The 22773-nt window shown below is 38.0% G+C and overlaps 1 protein-coding gene across 2 annotated transcripts; it reads right to left on the bottom strand.

The window, feature by feature from the left end:
- Positions 1–215: 215 nt before the first annotated feature.
- Positions 216–19155, bottom strand: rhbg (Rh family B glycoprotein). 2 transcript variants are annotated; one of them, XM_042425218.1, is made up of 10 exons: positions 18856–19155; positions 10132–10318; positions 9047–9197; positions 8659–8806; positions 8087–8253; positions 5912–6049; positions 5197–5330; positions 3789–3910; positions 2540–2613; positions 216–1145 (listed from the first exon to the last, which is right to left on the bottom strand). In XM_042425218.1, exons 1-10 carry the CDS (start codon positions 19031–19033, stop codon positions 1068–1070), a joined length of 1377 nt encoding a protein of 458 aa, XP_042281152.1. In that variant the 5' UTR covers positions 19034–19155; the 3' UTR covers positions 216–1067. The 2 variants fall into 2 exon arrangements, with proteins under 2 accessions (XP_042281152.1, XP_042281153.1); XM_042425219.1 differs by lacking the exon at positions 18856–19155 and adding an exon at positions 14129–14162.
- Between the last annotated feature and the right edge of the window lie 3618 nt (positions 19156–22773).

The raw sequence follows: 22773 nt of genomic DNA, 5'->3' as shown, positions 1-22773 counted from the left end.
CATTAAGCTTTTAAGAAAAAAAAAGGACTAATGATGACCAGCCTTCATCATAACAAGTAGAGACTTGATTGCACTGCCACTTGCCTCTCGCCCACCTTTTTAAAAATGACTAAATCATTATAATATAATTTTTCATTGATTATTTCACTTTTCATTCAGCCCTCATTATAACACATTATTATACAGTTTAATATTAAATACTAAATGAGACACAACACACTTAAACAATTTATTTTTTTGCCAAAAAATAATCCAATATTGTGATTAAAAATACTTTCAATTCACAGGAATGTTTTTTCAAACAGTGACTGCAGCTATTATCTGCAACCAAATACACTTAAGCCAATCTCAAAATATTTTGATGGTTGTCTAAAAGATCCGACTTACAAATAATGTAAAGGTACATAATTGAACCAACAGTGACATTTCTATCTAACTAATCATATACAGTTTAATAAGAAAAAATGAAATAACAGAAAATCCCAAACCTAGGAGGTAATACATACATAAAAACATCATTATGCCTCTGCATTGTTTTGCATGAAAAATCCTTTATAATCCTTTAAAATTTAAAAAAAAAAAAGTTGTAACCTATTTTCCAATTTCTGTTTCCCAACAGTGACTCAGTTAGTATTGAATGCAGGTTTCTGGCTCCAGGAGAGTCTGTTTGTCTTTGGTTTGAACTGGCTGCTGAAATTAAATTCTGTAACCATGTCTTGGCCTGGTTTAGGGGACAATTAGACACCATCTTTCATCAAATAGACACATCATTTCCCACTGCACCCTTTTCACAGGCCCGTAGCACAGAGTAACGTAGCTCTAGATCTACCTCTAGTGGTCAATGCTGTCAATAACCTATGAAAAGGGTTTTTTTTTAAATTAAAAAAATGTGAAATTTGACTTGTAAAAACTGACATTTGACAGCTGATTGTCAACACAAGGGAAGATATGAGTACATTTTTTTTTTTACAACCTACAGGGTGAAGTCTCAAGTGCTAGGATGTTAAAACCTCAGAGTGTGTGTGTGTGCTGTGCGTGATTGTGCCTCTATTTGTCTGTGTGTGTGTTTAACTGTTGAGCTTCTCAGACTCCTCCGTCCTCACTGTGGTCAACTGGTCCTCGTGACACTCCTCCTCTCCGGGCACCTGAGAGACAGACGGAGAGTAGCGAATGAGATAATTGAGTTTCTAGACTTTCATGACCTCATCTGGTCTCAGACATTCCTCCATTTAACCAGACTAAACACAGTCTAAATTGTCGCTTTTCAAGGTGCTCACTAATACCTCTTCCCTGGTTTTATATCATTAATTTTCTCATGGTGAAATGTCTCTAAATGCCAACATCCTCCACGTCTCACTGAAGCGCTGCATGTACTGTACATTCATCCTTTTTTCCCCATTTTCACATGTTTATTAAAAAGATACGACTGATAAAGATTAAATTGAAGTTAAGGGTGGAAAACAGCAGCACTCAGTTCATTGTTGACATCAAATAATGTATTGTTAGATGTCATTCTTGCAAGCAGAGGACACACAATCAATCAAATATTAATAGAAAAACAAATAATAAAAAAAAAAGAACAAAACAAAGCCATTTTAAGGGGTTGTGAAAATATTTGCTCAGTACACTTAGACATACATTTGACCTTCATTTATCTTTAATTTCCTAAAATGAGGCATTTATGAATACACAACTTAAAGATTGGACTGATTCCACCTCTGTTCATTTTCTTTCTAACAAAAATGAGAAAGTGTCTCATTAGTATTAGTAAAATTATCTAATAAAATAATAAAAAGAGGCATTAATATAGTACATGTAATTCTACAATGTGCATCTATATATTTACACACATATGTACCTGTGTGTCCAGACATTTGACTGGTACTATATATATATTTAAAAAAAAAAACTGACACGTTTTATATTGCATTGTGAGATTGAATGGGCGATTTAAATGACGTCATCCCCAAAGTTATAAAGGTCTGACGTCATCCAGGAGGGTTTCTGTTCCTATAATCCACCTGGTTGATCACATCATGAGATGGTAAATTGCTCCACCTGGTGGTCAGACGGCGCTACTGTCTCATCTGACAGCGTTCAGCAACATCAAGGTCACTGACATCCAACTGTTGGTGCGACGCTGCCATCTTGTGGCTGTTAGACTAAATGCTCTTCCTAGAAAGTCCAGGTGATAAATACTTCATCTTTTTACTCTTCAGTTTGACAGGTTTAGCAGAAGTCCATGTAAAGCACAAGTTTGTTTTTTCTTTTTATAATAAAGCCCTAGTAAGTTTCCTGGAAAGAATTATGTAATTTGGTACTAATTATAGGAAGCATAGGGATTGATTTATTATCAAATACCTTATACTTCATATGCCCGTAGACAGATTTAACAGTTTTGCATGTTCATCTGACCTGACTTTTATATGAAATAGTTAATTGAAAGTGCACTAACTGAGCACTGACTTCATTTTCCGGGCAACTTCTTGCAAATTAGTAGGAAATAAATCAGAATTACATCAACATAAGGTGAACTGACCTCCCAGTAGATGCTGTCCTCAAAGCAGATGGTGTCAGGAGGAGCACCGAAGACGGGCAGCTTCAGAATGAACCCTAACAAAAGAAAAGAGGTGTTGTTATTTGTAATGTGCACATTAAAAGAGAGCAGGACCAGTAAAAATACAGTATCAGCAAGTATCTTTATTTCTTGTTTCTTGATTTGTTTATTATTATTTAGTCTTTTTAAACCTGGTTACTGATCTGCTGCATGTATGCACAGATTTACAGTAACCCAGTTCCCTGATTACCCACATAAGCTGGTTTCTCTGAGTAACCTGGTTACTTATCTACATGTAAACACACTGATGTGTCCCCTTTTAGCAGCTGCTAACATACTTAACATGAAAATGTCTTTAGTTCTTTCTCACTACCTTCTACCTTCTCCTACAGCCTGACAAAAACAGCGGAAATCTTGTTTTTCTCTCAGTTATATTAGAGGAATTTATAACATTAGCACAGAGAAATATAGTACTGCATAAGGCATTTTAGACTACATAAAAGAAAGAGTTGATTTTACTGTATGTAGCTTGTCTGTGTGTCTGTGGGATGGGCGTTTCTGCATTTTTAAGTAAAGCAAATTGAGTTTACTAGTAATTAAATGAGCTATATATATATATATATATAAAACCACCTTGCCCATTTAGAAAACCTAACCCACATACCACAGGTATATGGTTCGTTTTATGAGCTCTGTTTTTATGATTTACATTAATGAGTTAGCTGATGAGAGCATTTTCTGCTCAAAAACAGAAATCCTACCAGCAGAGACAGTTAATTATTGAGCCAGTCATTGGTGTTTATTATTAACCCAGTCAACACTTGCCTGGTCGTTATGTATAAAGGGCATTAAAAATTTTTACTTTTTTACATTTTAATCAAATACTGATTTGGTGAGTTACAGGTAAAAAGAAATGTCTAGGCATCTAAGTTAGTTTTGGGTAAAAATTAGTTTGCAAATTACATTTTTAAGTTGTTTTAACAGCATTTCATGGACTGTATTTCAACATGGTTTCATGACCTCCTTTGCATTGAAATGCATTAACTTAGATGCCTTTGAAACAGTCAGATGTGTCAAATCTTCTAGAAAAACCTACAACCAACTTTTGCTGTTTTAACATTTTTTAACTTGGAAATCACCAATATCAGTGCTTAGATAGGTAACCCTACTGTGCGTTCAGTTTAAGAGTGTTGTGAGTTATCGGAATAACTGAGGAAGACGTGAGACCTACCGACAATAAGTCCTCCCAGCAGGGCCATGCCCAGGGTCACAGCCAGGGAAATGGCCTGTCGAACACCCTGGAAAGATGCTTCTACCTCTCCGCTTGCCACGTCAGGGAACACGTCTTCCATACTGAAACACAGCGAACACAGACAACAGAGAGTCACTCTTTACTGAACAACTCAAATAAAAATGAAGCACAGGCATGACAAGATTCACCTGGATGCCACATACAGTACACAAAACAACAGACTTTATATTTCACTAAAACCACAGATTTACTGTCTGTAGCAGGTGCTTGCATGCTGTTTTTGCGTTAAATAAGGAATGTCAGAAAAGCCTGAGGAAAGCTGAGATCTGTCAGTGGAGTCAAAAGTGATGTTATCGCCTCTGAACACACTCCTGCAGTCAAACCCTCACTGAGACGATCTCATTCAAAGTGGCATAAGGGAAAAATGTGGAAATTCAGGACAAACCACTGCCATTGTTTTTGCTCTCTCGCCTGAAAACAGTCGAGTTACGGCTTGTTGAAGTTAACTTGCACACTGCATACAGACTAGCTGTTATCACTGCTATCACTACTAATCCTTACTAGCATATACAGTACTTACAGTGTGTAGTTTACAAAGCAGAATCCTTAGGCGACTCTGAGTCAACTAAGGAATTATTTATTGAACACGTATGCTCCAATTTAAACAGTGCTTTGCTTTTGCAATTATATACATACACAAATTCAAACTTTGCTGTCACAATCTTATGATCTTAACTACTGAGAAGCACTACTAAGAAGATAAGTGCAATGTTTTATTTGGAGCATGTTATAAAAATTAGAATTATACTGTGATTAGATGTCTTAAAACCTTACTATGTGCGTGTTCTTGTTTTTGCATGTCATGATGAATGTTCCTGTTTTGCTCTGCAAAATTGTAGAAACAGCAAACGCAGCAGCTAAGATTAACAACGGGAGGCCAGTGCATAGGTTAGAGGGAGTCAGGAGGGAATAAAGGTCAGAGACAGGTCAGAAGGGAGTCATCTTGATTTAAGGACCTTCAGCTGGCTACCAATTAGAGAACTGAGAAAATGTCACGCCGTTATCTGTGGAATATGTCTGTAGACATTAGGAGAAAGCTGAGACGCCCATTTGTAAGGTATATAAACCAACTGTGAATGCTCTATGACGAGCCTGTAACCCTGTTTGTGTATTGCACTGTGAAACGCTCCTTCTTGTACAAGAAAATAAATTCAACTTAAACTTCGATACTTCGGATCCAGTTTCCATTATTTAAAATTCATTAGGAAGAAATTCTTTTAACAGAGCAAAGATTTTTTTCTCAGCCAGTCTTACTAAGGCTGTCTGTGGTGTACTGTTGCAGACATCAGGTGTTTTTTGGCAATGACAGCATAAATGAAATGTTTACCCTTTCCCATAAACGTCCTTGGTTGCGACGGCAGCAGTGACCGCTCCCACGATAGCACCCAGGACGCCAGGCATGCCGTGCAGGTTGTGAACCCCGCAGGTGTCTTGGATCTTCAGCTTTTCCTCCAGAATGGGCTGAAAGGAAGAAAAGAAGGAGCGAAATGCAACATTAAAAGGGCTATAATTCATTTTTACTTTATTTTATACCATTTGGTGAACACTTTTATCAACAGCACTTTACAGTTTCATGAACACCAATATTTTTAATAACAGTGACTCTCAGTGGAAATCCCACATCAGCCCCCCTTATCTGTATTCTCTTTGATATTTAAATGTGATATCAGGGCACTGAGTGGTAGATTGTGTCAGGTTTGATTACGGTGGTAATAAAATGTATGACTATGTCTGCACTCTAAAATATCCCAAATCCATTAATACAAACAGGCTTTCCAGGTGCACTGCTGACATTTTCTTTTGATTTTTTCCCTGTTACCATTACAATGTTATTAGATTTGACCATTTCAGAGCTATTTGACCGCAGTCAACATGGAAACCCTGTCAACACTAATAGACATCTACACTCTAGATATTTTTTTACAGCTTAGCTGAAAATTCATGGTTTAGTCAGGAGTCTTTTTTGTCTTTTCCCCCTCTAATGTGTACAGCATCTTCAATCACTCAACCATAAACCATCTAAAATGGTGAATCATCCTTACTGAGAGGAACTTGTAGCCCAGAACAGAGATGATGCCAGCCAAGAAACCAACAATCATGGAGCCAAAAGGTGTCAGCATCATTTCACCAGCTGTTCCCGCTGCGACGCCACCGGCCAGGGCAGCATTTTGGATGTGGACCTAAGGAGGAGAAAAGGGTATCAAGACTTAACGTACTACATTTTTACTTAATTTTATTTATGCATTTTGCAGAATCAGAGGGCATGTTAAACAATAAGATGCACCAAAAATATAAATGAAAAGTTAACTGAATAAATAGTGTATTTTTCTTGCAATAGCTACATATAGCTGCATTAAATCATGCATGCTGCACATGTTGCACATGAATGTTGCACTTCTGATCTCATCCAAAATCACAGATGGGCTCAGTCACAAGTATGACAGACCACAACCACTTGTGTTGTAAAGTAGCTTTGCACAATAGTACATACAATAGTGAACAGCTACACTGCACAATATAGGGACAGAGCATGCAGTGACCACTAGAGGGCAGTGCAAGCAGAACTTTAAGCCTGGATGGAGTCACACCTTAAAGTGGCTATAATTAATGACATGACTACTTGCATGTGAAAGGGGTTACTTGTAGAGAATTAGCACCCAAATCTGCAGTTTTCCACAACTTTATAAATAAACAACTGTTATCTAAGTTAGCCATATCAACTTAAAAAGTGGTGATTTGTTAGCTTGTTTCTTCTGCCCCCAAGTGGACAAAACATTAGTTATTGCAGGTTTGAACCTCAGTGCACTGAGCCAAAGACCCACATCACGAAGCTTTGAGCTCTTGCTAAAAGCTGCTGAAATGTCAGCTAAGTTTTAGCAGCTATTTAGCCTAGCTGACCATCAGTGGAATAATATTTGTGCACCATTTCTGAGTGTGCAATGCTGTATGAGTACATATTTTTTCATATTTTGAACACATAAATTCTACTCTAAGACAGACTTAGAGTACATTTTTTAAAAACTCATCCCATGCTTTGAAGTTTAATATTGTATGTTTCTGATGGGGTTTTTTGTCTTCAATTTGATTGCTAATTTATTGCGCAGAGAGCCAATTCTTGTGTGGTCAAACTACACAATTTAGTCGGGATGATCATTTCTCTAAAAAGTATAATTTATATCTGCACATGAAATTCTCCATCATGCACTTAAAAAAGAGATGCACATATATTTCCATGACCTTTCAATCCAAATAGCCAACAAGTTTGTGGAAGGATAATCAGGAAAGATAAACAGAATTGCTATAACATTTAAAACTTTTTTCTTCTGGTGTCTCAAAAAAACTGGAAAATGGAAGCATAAATGGATCTGACCAGCTGTAGAGGAGAGCAACAGAAAAATGTACATAACAGGTAATTAGATGAGACTTTCTGTGAGCATGAGTAACTTTCCAAACAATAACTCTGTTTATAACATGTTGCACTCTCTTTCACACCGTGTGGAGTTGATTAACTTGTCTTTACTATCAACATGCTAAATGGTATGTCCACTCCTTTGTCAGGTTACTGCGTTGCATCTCTGTTTGGTTTGATTACAATCAGCGCAGGAATGCCTCATCTTGATTTTAGTTTGATTTACTGTTGACAGCTGAGCTTGACAGGGCTGATACAATGTTTAACTCACATGAGCCTCCATGTGACATGGCCGCAACTTAAATATTTTGTGGGGTGTGTATCTTCAGGTGAAACATTGGCATCACATTTTATCTTAGTGACTATATCATGAGTTTCAATCTCTGAAAAGCTCAGATTCAGCAGGAAGTCAGCAGAGTGAATCATTTCTAGCCTGTTCCCCTGGGTTTCTGTCTTTACTCAAGCCATTCTGTGTCAATGAGTATTTATCACACAGTCTGCTGTCAGGGTGCAATGATTTGACCTCTTCACCTTTCTGAATACTTAGTGTGTTTATGTTGATGGTGAACTAGGAGCTCAGTTATCTTCTATTTTCTAGATAAATCTATAAAACTGAATGCTTACTGGATATTGTAAATGAATTAACTTTAGTTGAAAGTTTTCGCTCTGATAGTTTTGCAGATAGTTTAGTTTAGTACACATTTTGACTTAATCACATTCTTAAAGTTAGAGATTTAATTCTTGATTTGATTTTGAAAAGTGCAATTTAACTCAGCAATGATTATCCAAAATGACCCTGTGTCCTCACCATATCCAGTTTGCCGTCATGGGCTGTGAGCGCAGACATGCCGTAGGTGGCCAGAGTACAAGCTGCCAGGGAGTAGTAGGTGTTCATGGCGGTGCGGTGCTGGTCGTCTCCGTGAGCCGTGATGGCAGAGTTGAAACTGGGCCAGAACATCCACAGGTAGATGGTACCTAAGTGGAGACACAACAGTTTAATACTACAATTGTGATTCAAACTGCATTGGGAAATTCCACATATATAAGGCCCAAACAGCAGTGAGGTGCAACTGTAAACTGCATCATTTTTACCAACCAGTCTGTGAGGTTTCATACCGGGAAGAAAACCAAAGAAGTGAAAAAAGACCAAGACCAAAATTTTATCCTCTCTTTAAAGTCACAGCCATCACCAGCACTAATTTTTTTTAATGTGCATTCACCAGGCAGCTCATGTCAACAGAGCATGTAGCAATCACTAGAATGCAATGCAAGTAAGAATTTTTAGCCTGGGTGTAGTTACTCTTTGAAAAAATAATGTACTCTGGACAGTAAAAGGTCTTTTGTTTGACAGGAAAAGCTCCTGCATTGGGAGATGTTTACCGATCATGGCGAACAGGTCAGAGTGGTAGACTGAGCAGTTCCTGTGTTTGCTCTTGTCCAGGTTAGGCCGGTACAGGACCCGGGTCACCATCAGGCCGAAGTAGGCTCCAAATGTGTGGATGGTCATGGAGCCACCAGCATCCTTAGCCTAAAACAGGTAGTTCACAACGTGTTTTAAGACTTTATGTCTAGTAGTAGAGTTGATGAATACAGATGTAAGTAAATATACGGAGCATGAAGAATTTTAGACCACAATCAGATGCACACATTTGATGAAGTGCTTATCAACTTTGGCACTGATTGGTCTTTGCTTTGCTGTTTTGCACTGCATGTGTTGCTGCTGTTTTCAAAATCGATACATCGAATCTTCTTACAGTCAGTAACTCACCCCCAGAGCAGACAGCAGAATGAACTCATTAACAGCAAACAGTGTGACCTCGAATATCGCCATGACCAGCAGCTGGACTGGGCTGGTTTTACCCAAAACAGCTCCGAATGAGATCAGTACAGAACCGGTGCAGAAATCAGCGTTGATCATACTGAAACAGACAGAGTTTGAGAAGAGACGTTATTGCATTTACTTGTGAAGGGCATGGACAAAATAACAAAAACACTTTATGATACAATGCAGAGTCGATAAAGATGTTCTGTCAGAGGTGCTGCTTCGACTTGATGGTTAGTTTTGAAGTTGTACTTTGTACTTCAGTGTCTTGGTATCTTGTTTTTAGTGTATATCATTTTTGTGACATTTCATCTTGCCACACAACTTCGTTTTGGTTTTGGGACATATTCAGCAGCTATTCAGGCAGCAAATACTGTGAATCACAATGACACCAACACAGGTGAAAATATAAATATATATAAATAAATACAGTTTATTATCTAATGGCAGTTCGTGCAAGATTGAGTTGATCTGAAAATTTAAAGGTATGGTAAACAACTTAAAGGCAATCAAAGATGCCACATTTTCATTGGTTGAATTGTGGATACATAAGCCATTATCACGGCAAAATTACATTTAGGTAATCACAAAACTCAAAAATTGATCACCAAATTGAGTATACACCTCTGATTGTCTCTCAAACTTGCTGTATACTGTAAGTCAACTGTTTCTACATTTACTTCAACCTTTTTTAAATTTCTGTTTTCAAAATGTAAGCACGTTGACCTGCATTTCTTGTAAGAAAACACTATAAGTACAAGCTTGGTTGACTGATTGATGTAGTAACACTCTGGACTTCACCTAATTGCCATTCGGTTTGTGTTCATAAGGCATATGATAACAGTCAAATTGTCATGTATGTTGACTTTCCAACACACTTCAGGATGTGTGCAGGCATGATTTGAAGTGTAACAAAAAGAACTGATGGATAGGAACATGTAGGAGTGGTTTAAATATTTTGCATATTCACTATATTTTTTATGTGTGTGTCTGTATGTGTGGCAATTCATACACGCATGTTTAGCACATACCTTTCCACCCCAATGTGGATCTTGCCTCCATGCATGCCGTGGAAGAAGCCCTGCATGAGTGTGGCCCACTGCAGGGCAAAGGCAGCAATCAGGAAGTTGAAGCCCACACTGCTGAAGCCATAACGCTGCAGGAAGGTCATAAGGAAGCCGAAACCAATGAAGATCATCACATGCACATCCTGGAAACCTGCACGAGGTAGAAAACACCGGCTAAGATTATGGGGATCCTAAACCTGGAGGGCCAGTGTTTAGTGTTAATTGTGGCCTTCTTTTAACGTTGTGGAGAGCCTATATCGACAAAGATTGCTGGGGGGGTTCAAAGGACATTGACAAAAACATAAAAGATTAACTAGACTGACATACTAATGACACAAAAACAGTATATTTAAGAAGTTTCTGGGCAAGGTATAATACTGAAACCACACTAGTTTTTAGACTTTTGTTCAAATCAAAATCACACAGTGAACATACAGTGTGGAGTTCCACAAGGTTCAATTCTGGGTCCACTACCTTAAATTTATACTTTTACCACAGCTTTATTGTGTTGCCATTAGGGAACATCTGTAAGCACAGTAATAATTTTCACTTCTATGCAGATGACACTCAACTCTCTATAAATGTTGCATTTTATTATCTATGAGCCCCATTTACTGCCCTGAAAACGGTATCTCTAACATCAATCTGTGGGTGACCCACAATTAAAAATGTAGACTATCTCAGTGTGTTACACCTCAAGTCATTGACTCTGAGGCTATTACTATTGTAATTATCAATTAATCTGTAGATAATCGATAATCAACTTTTTGATTAATTTAAAAATTGTTTATTCTATGACATTGCAGAGCCCATAGTGACATCTTCAGATTGCTAATTTTGGTCCAAAACTCAGAGATATTTAATGTACAATGATATAAAACAGATAAAAGCAGTAAAAAGCAATACATCCTCAAATTTCAGAAGATTTTTGTTTGTAACTTTGTATTCTGAGCCCTGTTTGTTTAGTGCTGTTCGCTCAGTGTGCATATGTTTTAATTCTGCCAGGGGACTGCACATGAAAATTTGCTCTAAGGTAACTGGTACAATATATCAAACGGTAAGATTTATGTTAATTATAGTACGTGATTCCCTTACAAATAAAATAAATAATGAAAATGATGATTAATCAATTATGAAAATTGTTGGCAATTCATTTTTTGGCAGTCAGTGAATCAATTAACTGACTAATCATTTCAGCTGTAATTGACTTTGATGTAATGTTCCAGTTCATTATAAGAATTGTATTGTAAAATTCTATCAAAGCATATTTATAATTGTAAACTGTTATTATTAAAAGTACTAGTACTCTTACTTTTTGAATGTCCTTCTCCCTCTGTTTTGATTTTAAACTTACACTTTTAATATATTTGTATATTTATTATATAAGAGTGATTATATGTGAAAAGCAATGCTCCCCAACATGGTCATTGCACTTTGTCAGTAAAAATCCTAGTAGAAGGTGCCAACAGCACTTCATTGAGGATTCCAGTCATTTAGATCAATCTCATATCTGCTCTTCAAAAGCCTCTATCAACAAAAACACCCAGTCACTGCAGATAACTGTGTCACTTGAGGGCTTTGTCATTGAAAACAGGCATTCTCTGTGAATGAGCACAGTTACATAAGCTTTGGTTAATGGGGACTTCAGGTTCAGTTGTTACTCAGGCCTCTATAGTATGACTGTGAAACTTTAAAGTTATCACACAACTCTATATTTCATATTTATAGAGTATATAATTATGCAAAATGGTTACCAATTCTTTTAGATTTGAACTCTCTCAACTTGCACCCTGTTTCCTCCCACCCTTATTGACTTGCTTCACACAGTTAGTGAGCACTGCTTTCTAACTCTCCCTATTTTTCCCAAAGCGCCACACACAATATTGCACTGTGCCGTGGCTGCTGTCGCCATGGTGACTGTTAATTGGCATGGCCATACGGAGGTGTTGCCAGTGTCCCCGTTAGCCTTTTGGCCCAGATACACGCAGTGACATCCAGGAGGACACAATACAAATCAAAGTAATGAAAGGCTCTGCTGGGAAGTAATAGTGTCTTACTGTCATCGGATTTCTGTTGAAGCTATAATAACATTTTTGTCTTTGGTTTTCTTCAAATGTAACCATTTTAAGGCCCGGAAATTCCACAAAAGTGTCTTAGCCTTTTCTCTTTAAAGAGTTAGTTCACCTAAATCAAAAAAACAGAGGTGAAGACTTTAAAACGTTAGAAAATAAATCTGAAAATATATAGCTGGATAACACTTGGAGTAAGCGGTAATTTTTTTTATGATTTGAGGTAAACACCGTCTAACACAGGATTTGAAACTGCACCTGAAATTAACTTGGTTGACCAATATATTTATTGTATTTTATACAATATTCAGTAATTAATCATTATAATTATGAAATATATATCTTGCTAATTTCAGATATGACATAAAATAAAATAATTATCTCTAAAATGTCCATTTCACCCCATATGCTGTTCCACTCACCTGATTTGCCACTTAGTGAGTCATACAGAAAATTAACAATAATCTATATACAAATAGTCACAGTGTCTACTACAATACACTGCAAGACCAGTCTTTACTGAATTGTAAGCCGCTGTTTCTTCCTTTTTAAAGCCATTTTTAACAATTCTAAAACTAAGAAATCCAAGAGTCATATTTTGAAGTTTAAGACACTTCAACAGGAAAGTTTTTCTGCTGTAAGGATCAAACCTCTGACCTCTCAGACAACCACAGCCTGCTTTGTTCACCTTCAGGTGATCTGTTGCACAAGAAGGAGATCTGTAGGTATATTTTCAGTAGACATACCATTCTTATCTCACAGGAACGTATACAACAGACAATACATTGCCCTATAAGACCACCAACACGCAATGGATTTACAAGCTGCACATGATCCTGCTTTAGACAAAAAGGAAGAAAAAAGGTCAGGTGTATGCATGCCCTGTGGAGTGTGAATGTTTCTGTTTATTGTAGTTTTTTTCAGGTGTGCAATAAGGACGTTGGAGGTGGGTTGTGTATGCACACACAGCACTGAAGGTGATCTTCTGTTTCAGCTCCTGTGACAGTGAAGGTGTCAAGTTAAAGATTATCTGAAACCATTAAATCAAATGGACCTTTACTCTCTGCTCTTATTTTGCTAACCTTAGACAGTCACCTTCTGTGGTTTGTAATACAGCAGTGCTGCACAGACTGCTGGGTGTTTGTTCAAACACTGAAAACACCCTACAGTATGATTTTCATCTTGTGGCTGGGCAATTAATGCAACCCATTATCACAGCAGTTTGTGAAATAGTCACGAAATTTAAACTATTGATTTGTGTACATGCATTGCCTGTAGTAACGCCCTAGATTGTCAGCAGTACTGCATATCTAAAGGTGACTCATTTTGGTCACTATTTTCACTAAAAAAGAAAAAAAAAACAAAAAAAAACAAAAAGCTTCATTTTATATATTGGGCCTTCAAAGTGCTCTCTGAAACTAAGCTTGGGATGGCTTGTGTCCATGAAATGAGAAAATTAAAAATTTGTCGTAGAGCTAAACCAAATACAATGTTGGAAAAGTCTCGGCATGGAGAGTAACATATGTCAGTATAAAATACTACCTGGCTCCTGCTTTGAAATACTGACCTTTGAACCTTAACATCAGTCCATGTGTGAAGGCTTATAATTCAGCAACAAAAGGGGCCACAGACATGGGACCAACTGTTCTCTGAGCTGTTAAACTATAATGTGAGTGTAGTCAACAACTGGGGGTTGCATTTTCACCGTCACCATCTTGGATTTTTGGAGCCAGAAGTGACCATATTTGGACGAAGGGGTGGAACTGACGCTAACACTAGCAGCTAGCTTGGTTAGCATGATGCATTTACAGTCTATAGTTAATTGTGATAATGCTAATGCTATTTTTTGCTAGCAAAAAAGTCTTCAAACCATTAAAACAAAATGTACTTACCAGAAAAAAACTGAACTTCCGACACCTTAGAGGGTCTTTTAGTACAACCAAACGCTGAACAAGACTTTTTTAGGCGACCAAAATGTTACAATTAACTTTCATGAACTGAGAACATGCTGAAATAGCGATGGCTACCGCTATGCCTACACTCTGTGAATCTGAGGTTATGCCATGGTTACGTTACCTAACCAATGTTGTTGCCGTGGTAGCACCTGTCACTCAAAGCAGCCACACCCTTTATTTTGTATAACTTTAAGCCTTAATAAAATTTAAACGAGTGAATTATATAAAAATTCACCCCCCGTACAGTTGTCATGAATGGGGAAGTTAGCTATAGGGATCAAAACCATTTTTTGCCAGCCTCAAGTGGCCACCTGCAGTTTTTGGCACCTCCACGTTGGCTTCATTTCTCAGCCCTGGAGGTTGCCTATTGTTAATGCTTCGTGTCTGTCAGGGGTAAAGGTGGAAGTAGTGTGATATTGTTACTGTATATCAATACATCTCAGGGAACGGGCTGGGGAGAAAACTGTTAGACACCAGTGACTGAAAGTAACATCCTGTCTCCCACCAACCGTCAACGTTGGTTTTTATTAACCATGACACTCTTTGTCTAACCTTGACAAAGTTGCCTTAGCTGCCTAAGCAAACCAAACACAGTCATTTGTAATGGTTTTGTGGAGCACTGACAAACCATAAAGTCATTTTGGGAAGGCAAAGGACTTTGTCATTTAGACTGGATGATGTGTTTGGTTAAATGTAATGAATGAACTCTTCACATCTACAGTAAATGATTAAATATGACTTCCAAAAAGAACTCATGAGCCTTTTCTGATCTGCCACCTATAGTATAGGTAAAATAAAAAAAATTATAACATTTCCTGTGTCCCTGTGTTAATTGTGCTGTTACCTTTTGATACAGTTTATTCCAAATATGTCAAATTCTAATGACCCATCCTGTAATACCCGTTTACAAAACTTAATCCAGTCAAAAGTTGAGTTGGAGCCATCAGCTAACCTTGCTCATTATATAAAACTGCAGCTGTTAGTTTGTGATTTGTAGTAGATAGCAGAACAATATCATCATCAGGAGGTGTGTGTTCGCTGGTTTGCTGGTCCCTCACTTTTGAAAAAGCCAATCAAATCAGATCAGATTTGAACAACTCCCTCTCGTAACTGTAGCTACTTCGCCCAAATACTCTGTTTCATTCGGAAATATGTCACATTTACAAAGTTAAAGATGCTCTAACTGTCATTTGACTGCAACTTTAAAATCTTTAATGGAAATTACTTGCTCGTCATGCTTAGCATGAAGAAATATTTTAAGAAAAGTTGTACCACTTCCTTCTTTGGCATTTAACAGAAACAAACACTTTAAACTGTTGGATTTAATGACCAAAAGGAGAAAAAAGTGATAAGTTTGATAATCCAAAGACGGTGTGGTGTGAAAAGTAAAACCTGTGCTAAAATACTGAAAAATATTAACTGACAAAAGCCATCACATTTCAGGTAACCAACAGGTATGTGACAAATCAGGTCATGTTTGAGGCTTTGATGGGAACCTGAATTTCATGTTTCAGGGCTCCTCCTACCTTCTAAATCATTTATAGCTATCATATCAAAAGCTGAATGCACAACACCAGCTCCTGTCCTGAAACCTTGTGGGTCAATATGTCTCTCTGGTGTCAGGAATCCGACTGTCTTTTTTGGCTTTTATTAAAATAGTTATACACGTAAATCATTGCTAGTTACAAAAACAGCAAACATGTAGGCACCTTTTATTTATTCACTTGTTTTTCAGTTATTTATTTCTAAATTTAATGCATTTAATAAGTTCCTTAGTCTGAGTTTGGATGCTGTTTTAGAGGCTTTTTCAACCTGAGAAGAGAATGTATGAGTGAAAATGGTCAAATACTGAAAATGGTCAAATTCAAACAAAAGTTGGCACAAAATATTTGCTATTAGCAGCTTCAGTCTAACAATGCTGGTATGTGTGTTTGTCTGCAAAGCCCAGCAGGTTAGTTCAGTGTCAGTGTCAAGGTAAAGAGTTCAGTGACTGATAGGAAGATGGTTGGGATAACAGCGTGGTTAGCTGCCTGCAGGAGGACAGTTGGAGATTTAAAATGGTGTAAAGTAAGATGAGAGCATTTATCTCTTTACATTCCCATCATTCTTTGCTTTGCCTCAGGACACCACATCATACACCTGAGAGACAGAGCGAGAGACATGAAGAGAGCGAGACAGACACCCAGGTAACCTCTGACAGTGTCAGACTTGTTAAGACACGCCCACCAGCCGTCTGCCATGTTAATGAAGGTGCATTTGTTAAGGTGGAACTGTGAGGAAATGAGTGGCTCAATAAATAAACAAAATAGTGAATAAAGAAATTGCAAAGTTTAAAAAAGACAAGGAAATATAAGAGTACAGTAGTTCCAACTGTCATATTCACTGTAAATATATACACAGTGTTATAGAAATTACATTTGATTAAGTATTAAATGGTTTTGGCAAATACGTTTTTTGGAGTCAGTGAAAATGTTCCAGTCTAGAAAGTGTTACATTCTTGTATCGCACAGTAGTCGCATAGATGTTATCAGGGTGGATAGTGGGTATATAAGGCATAGGACTTTGTATAAGTTTGCTTTGTGCATTGTTGCCTTTAAGTTTAGGCTACAATAACACGTCACTTATGGTTCAGAAAAGATCTCTGTTTTGGTTAAATATTGAAAAAGTAAACACACCCTGTCTCATGTCAAATTTCTGAGTAATTAACCAAGTGTTCTTTCTCTTGCCTTAACCAAGTACCACAAGTTGCCTAAACAAAACCATTAAAAATGTTATTCATGCAAGCAAATATGGTCTGAAAAGAAATTTAAGACATTGTAAGTGAACATATCATTCAATACATCAATTTCAAATCAATAAATGATTTATTCTATTTTACTCTATTGAATAAAACAATGTTGTAGTTCGGAGTCAGTGTGCAGGCGTCACTCTTACTTTCATTGATGATGATTTCCAATATCCTTGTACCTACAGTACCTGTGATGTGCTTTTTCTAATGATAAAAATGAAATCCCAGATGCATCCTGTTTCTCTCCAAACATATTTGCTGCAAATTATAAGATTATAAACATATATTTTTATATGAGACTGCCTTTTTAAGTAATAATATATTACCCTAAACATTTCATTTGAAAAAACAGCATATTTACACTGCATTTTGGATGGAACATGTAACCTTATACTGAGAGGCTCAAAAACAACTCAGAGTTTTGTGTGTAGTAAGTGTCAATGGATAGAAAATTAGTTTTATGAAACCAGTAATGAGCATCTCACAAACTATAAACAGTGGCCTGTATTTCCCCTCTGGCCTGTGAAGGAAAAAAGGCTTTTTTGTCTACACCATCAATCCATCTAAATCAGGGAATTAACGATCTGTCTCTATGGGACAGCAGCGGACTGGAAGACATCTCTGTGAAATGTTCACTCAGAGAGAACAGTACTTGTCCAATTAGGGAAACCAGAGTGCTGCTCATCCTTTTACACACAAAACAACATTTTACCAACTAGCTAACAGTGTGACCAGTTTGACAAAAACCTAAATGTTTTTAATATGTTAATATGTTGGATTAGCATGCAATGGAGGCATACTTACAGGTCTGTAAAAATCACTGGGGGAGCATGTAAAGTAGGGTAACATTTCAGTGTTAGTGAGTTATGTTAAGCATCATTAGACAGAAAGATTTCGGAAATTATGGTCATATTTTTATTCACTGATTTCTTCAGTGCTAAAAAGGGTCCACGCCCCAAAAACAAACATCAAAAATGACAAAATTACTCCAATATTTCTGTTAATCTTCAGGTTACCAACTCCCTCCTTTTAATGTACCTCATAAACTACAGTCGGAATTTCTTCAGGTTTGCTCATAACTTACTCCCACATGAGATTTTCAACATTATCTTCTCAATCTTGGGCTAATACTTGATAAGTAGCGTCTTTATGGCTGTTTATGAGGCACTACAAACACAGCGGACAACGGCTCAAACAAAGCGTGTTGTTGACTTAAGAGTGTTCAAACAAATAAATCATCGTCGGTGCACTGTGACTGTGTGTAAAAAATGGGGTTCAAAGTTCAGCTGTTCATTTTTACTTTGGAAGTCACTTGAGAAATCTGACAGGAGAGAGATGTCTCATTACTTTTTGCACTTCAGAATGAAAGCATTTTAACTCAGGGAAATTCTGACTTTTCAAGTTGTATTTATATATTTGTTGGCGTGATTATGTTCTGATATTCCCTGCATGTCCTGAAGAGGAAGGTAGAGTTGCATCAAGGGGATTGTAGTTCACATCTTTTATCCAATAAAAATGAAATTGATCTTCGTATAGTGACAAAATGTAAGATCTGTAGTCATGTGATCAATGAAATACCTCAATTACGTCTGTTACTAGATGATGCAATGTGATCAAAACATCACATATTCAGCAACACATGTTTGTACAATGTTAATATACAAAATCTGCAGCTGTTATTACTTATTACACCCATTCCCATCATGTTGCATTTAATACAAACTGTTACCACTGGTTCTTGAGAAACCTTGTTAAATGCATTCATCTAAAGGCAAAGATTACTGTTTGGGGTCAAAGAATAAGAGCATCTTGACCCCTGACCCTCACTGTAACCTCTGACCCTCCCTGAATTTCCAGACACCCACAGGACACTCACTTGGGTAGCGGTAGTAGAAGTCGTTGTCATACTCAGAGTGGGTATGGTTATGCCACTCCCTCGCATCCGTCTCATGGTCGTACTGCACCAGCACACCGAAGAGGATGATGAGGATGATCTGCAGGATGAAGCAGATGATTGGCAGCTTCAGCCGCATGTTGGTAGCTGCGTCTGTCATGTTTTCTTCCCGGTGAGACGAGGAGAAGTGTAATGAGGCCTTTTCTTGGAGTTAGGGATGAAAAAGATTAAAGATCCAGCACCAGAAAGTTAGAGTCAGTCTGTCTCTCTCACACACACAGGGGTGTCCTCAGTGCAGAGACGGGAGGCTGGTGTGTGTGTGTGTGTGTGTGTGAGGGTGAAAAGGAGAAGCTCTCAGAGAGACACATGAGCTGGTCTTACATGTGTGTTTTTGCTCTGCTGGGTCACACCTACCAGACCTGCCCCCTGCATGAATAAGGCAGGGTCACTTTTAGCCCCGCCCACCTGCAACTGTACTTTTTAAGGTGGTCTGAAGTTCTTGTTCTCACCTTATGCACCTTATTCCCAGCCCCATGATACCATGTGTGAGTTATGGGTATGACTTCCAGTTATTCCTTAATTAACTTGTATCTACCCTTTCTTAGAGATTGTTAGGAAATAAATGACGTGGGAACACAGCCTGTCACACGAGGAAAAGTTTGATATTTTTGGAAAATACGTTTATTCACTTTCTTACCAAGAGTTACATGGGAAGATACCTCTCATGTTTGTCCACTAAGTAGAATAATATTAAGGTCCATATATATGAGGTGCTGTTACAGTAGTTACCATAGAAAGATTCGTATTTAGCGTACAGACATGAGAGTGGTATAAAGTGAATGAACGTATTCCCTCCCTAAATAGTGGAAGGCAGAGGTATGATCACATTAAAGGGGACATATTATACTTTTTTGTGATTTTCTGTTATTTATGTAAGGTTATGATGTTGGATGCTAAACATGGTCAAAGTTCCAAAGCTTGAGTTTAACATATGTAGAAATGCGCCCTGCAAGTTAAAGACCAGGGTTTCAATCTGCTCTCAGATGCGGAAGTAAAATTCTCTCACAAAAACAACTCCAGAGGTCACTGTAGTATATATATATGCGTATTTCAATGAAAATTCAGTTCCTACATCATTTTCCTACACATTGATTCACTGGGGTCTCCAACCTGCAATCTGCTCTTTAACACTTTGTTTGCAACTTTTTTTCTACCTTCAGCTTGTTGCACATGCCCATAAACTGCCGTCTGTTCTGTAGCCTTTGTTGCTAAGGTTGTTGCTAAGGTTTTTCCTTGCGTTGTCCACTCACATACTTCGGATCGGATTTCGGCTCAAGCATGTGCAGATGTACTTGAGAAGTTGACATTGCGGGTAAATGAGAATGAGAAAAAGAAGTGAAATCCTACTACTATAGTTTGTTGACGTAGCATCCCGAGACCCCAGAGGTTGGCTGAGACGCAGCTTCTGGAAGCTTACCAATCAGAACAGAGTGGGTTCATCAGGAGGCGGGCCTTAAAGAGACAGGAGCTAAAACGGCCTGTTTCAGACAGAGGCTGAACTGAGGGGCTGTATAAAGGGTCAGTATGAGTTAAATAAGGAGTTTTTTGTACTGTAAATCATGCAAAGATATTCCAGTAGAGCCCCAGAATAAAGATATAGACCAGGAAATGTGCAGAATATGTCCCCTTTAAGGATCATCCTGTTTAAGGTGTGACAGGCTGTGTTCCCCAAAAAGAAAAGAAAACGCCTATAGCATATCGCTATAATTCATGCAAGGTATTATGTATGTATACCTGTATACAGGGTATATCAGTTATGATTAATAATCCATTACGTTTTGATAGAAACAAATGTGTCTTTTGGTCATTTCTGTTATGGATATCACAACTAACACTACACAACTAGTGTTGGACAATATGATTTTAGCTAGCAATGTCAAATTCATGCCAAGAAGATTGCCAAGGAAATTTCCTGTGTGTAATTGCCTTATTAATCACTATTTGGCTGCAGTCAGTGTGTCACAAGTCCACAAATTAAACGACTAAACTTGTCATTTGATGTTCACCCCAGAAGTGTTTTCTAATCTGGCGCCCCTATCGGCAGTAATCGGCAGAACATCATTTGTCTGTGCTTTTTTGTGATGTAATAAGACTGTGGTTAAGGTCTCATTAGGTTTAGGCAGTTTGTTAAGGTTAGAGAAATATGTGGTGTGGGTTTAAGTTAATATTTCCTTTAAGTTAGACAACAATAATATCCATGGGATTAAGGTTAGGTACATCGACTGTTGGTTTAATGCCTCCATCCACGCCTCCTCCTCTGAATGAGGAAGTTTGTCAACTTATCTATATGTCATCTGAACTGCAGCACTGCTCAGGGTCAGAGTTACTACCACTGCTAGATGGCATCTGTCACTCAAACGTAAATATATGTCGTTTTTGGCCGACTGACGTTATAACCTATTGTCTTGTTTTTCTTGGGAGGACAGTCTCCTTGGGAACTATCATGTGATGCACAAGAAGTCATTTTATATTTCTAATAGCAACAACTGCAGCTTGTTTTGTAGTTTTCACGGCGAAACAGACAAGAACAGGGTGCCTGCAACTAAAACTCAAATGTCATCATCAAGAAATATGACACCCAATACAGTAATATGGCTCTTTTGTGTTTTTAAGATTTAGTAGAAGACAATTGAGTTTTATGGCATAAAAGCCTTCACAGGCAATGCTTGTTACTAGCAGTCATTAGTAGGATCAGTTCACTGTTCGTTTAGATCTTTTCAGAGACTTTGCTCATAATGAAAAGATAAGCGGTATCCTTTACGCATTATTTGCTGGCAACAGTGAACTATTTACTCAACTTGCTGTGGATACCACAACAGCATAAACCATTTACTGTCATTCACAGTGACAGTAGAGCAAGGCTGCAGACATAGAGGTGCCTTTAAGGAGAGAACCAGGCTGATTAGGAGTAGACAGTCCGTACAGGCTGTGGGTGGAGTTATAGGCTGAGGGATACAGTGCGTATTGTTTGCCTCCTCCTCTTCCTCCGACTGTAAAGTTGATAAGAGATGTCACTCACACCTCTATCAGCGGCCTCCATCACCGGAGACTGCCTTTTCTTCAGAAAGGTGAAGGAACTTACAGGAATGTTGTTGTGATTCTGGGGAATTTAAACTATTACCACTAGAGACCACAGGCGACGAAAGAGAAGCCACGAACTCTGCAGCGACAGAAAATGCCACTGTGTCTGCTCAGCATCCTGTCAGCCCGGCTCCCTGACAGACAAACTCCGAGCCTATACTTTATTTTTTAAACAAAGGATGAAGTTACATATGTATTCTACATTTTTCTTGTTGTCAAGAAATCCCATGAAAAGACCAAAACCAGTAATGGATACATACACGCACACCATCCTGCTGTCAGAAATACTCACAAGAGCCACAAATGTGGATTCATCCACCACTGAAAATAGTCCCCAACAAATGCCCTATTTCCTCCTGTTTGAGAACTGTTTGCTAAAAACTACATAACTCAGCTGTTTTAGGAAATTACTGAGCCTTTCTTAGAGATGAAACTGTATATTGGTGAGCCATTTTTAATGATTAATAGCTTCAGTAGGAACCAACGGTTGGGGCTGAGAGCCACAGACAGAATAGGTAGAATAAGTATTGAGAAATGGAGGTCTTTGTGCCTAAACCTAACCAGACCTTAACCACAGCGTTGTCACACCATTGTAGGAGAATAAAAGCCAGGTCACTGTGACCTGGAATGAGAGCGAGGTCACTATGACCTGGACCAAAGCTGGACATGTCAGCCCACCAACCAAACAGAAGACATCTGGAATACTGGGAAAGGGGCGAAGCACCACACACACACACACACACACATGGTGCAGAGACG

This window comes from Thunnus maccoyii, chromosome 10 (genome assembly GCF_910596095.1).
Source record: "Thunnus maccoyii chromosome 10, fThuMac1.1, whole genome shotgun sequence".
Lineage (NCBI taxonomy): Eukaryota > Metazoa > Chordata > Actinopteri > Scombriformes > Scombridae > Thunnus > Thunnus maccoyii.
Note: the sequence above shows the minus strand (reverse complement) of the source record. Positions and strands in the feature narration are given on the sequence as shown.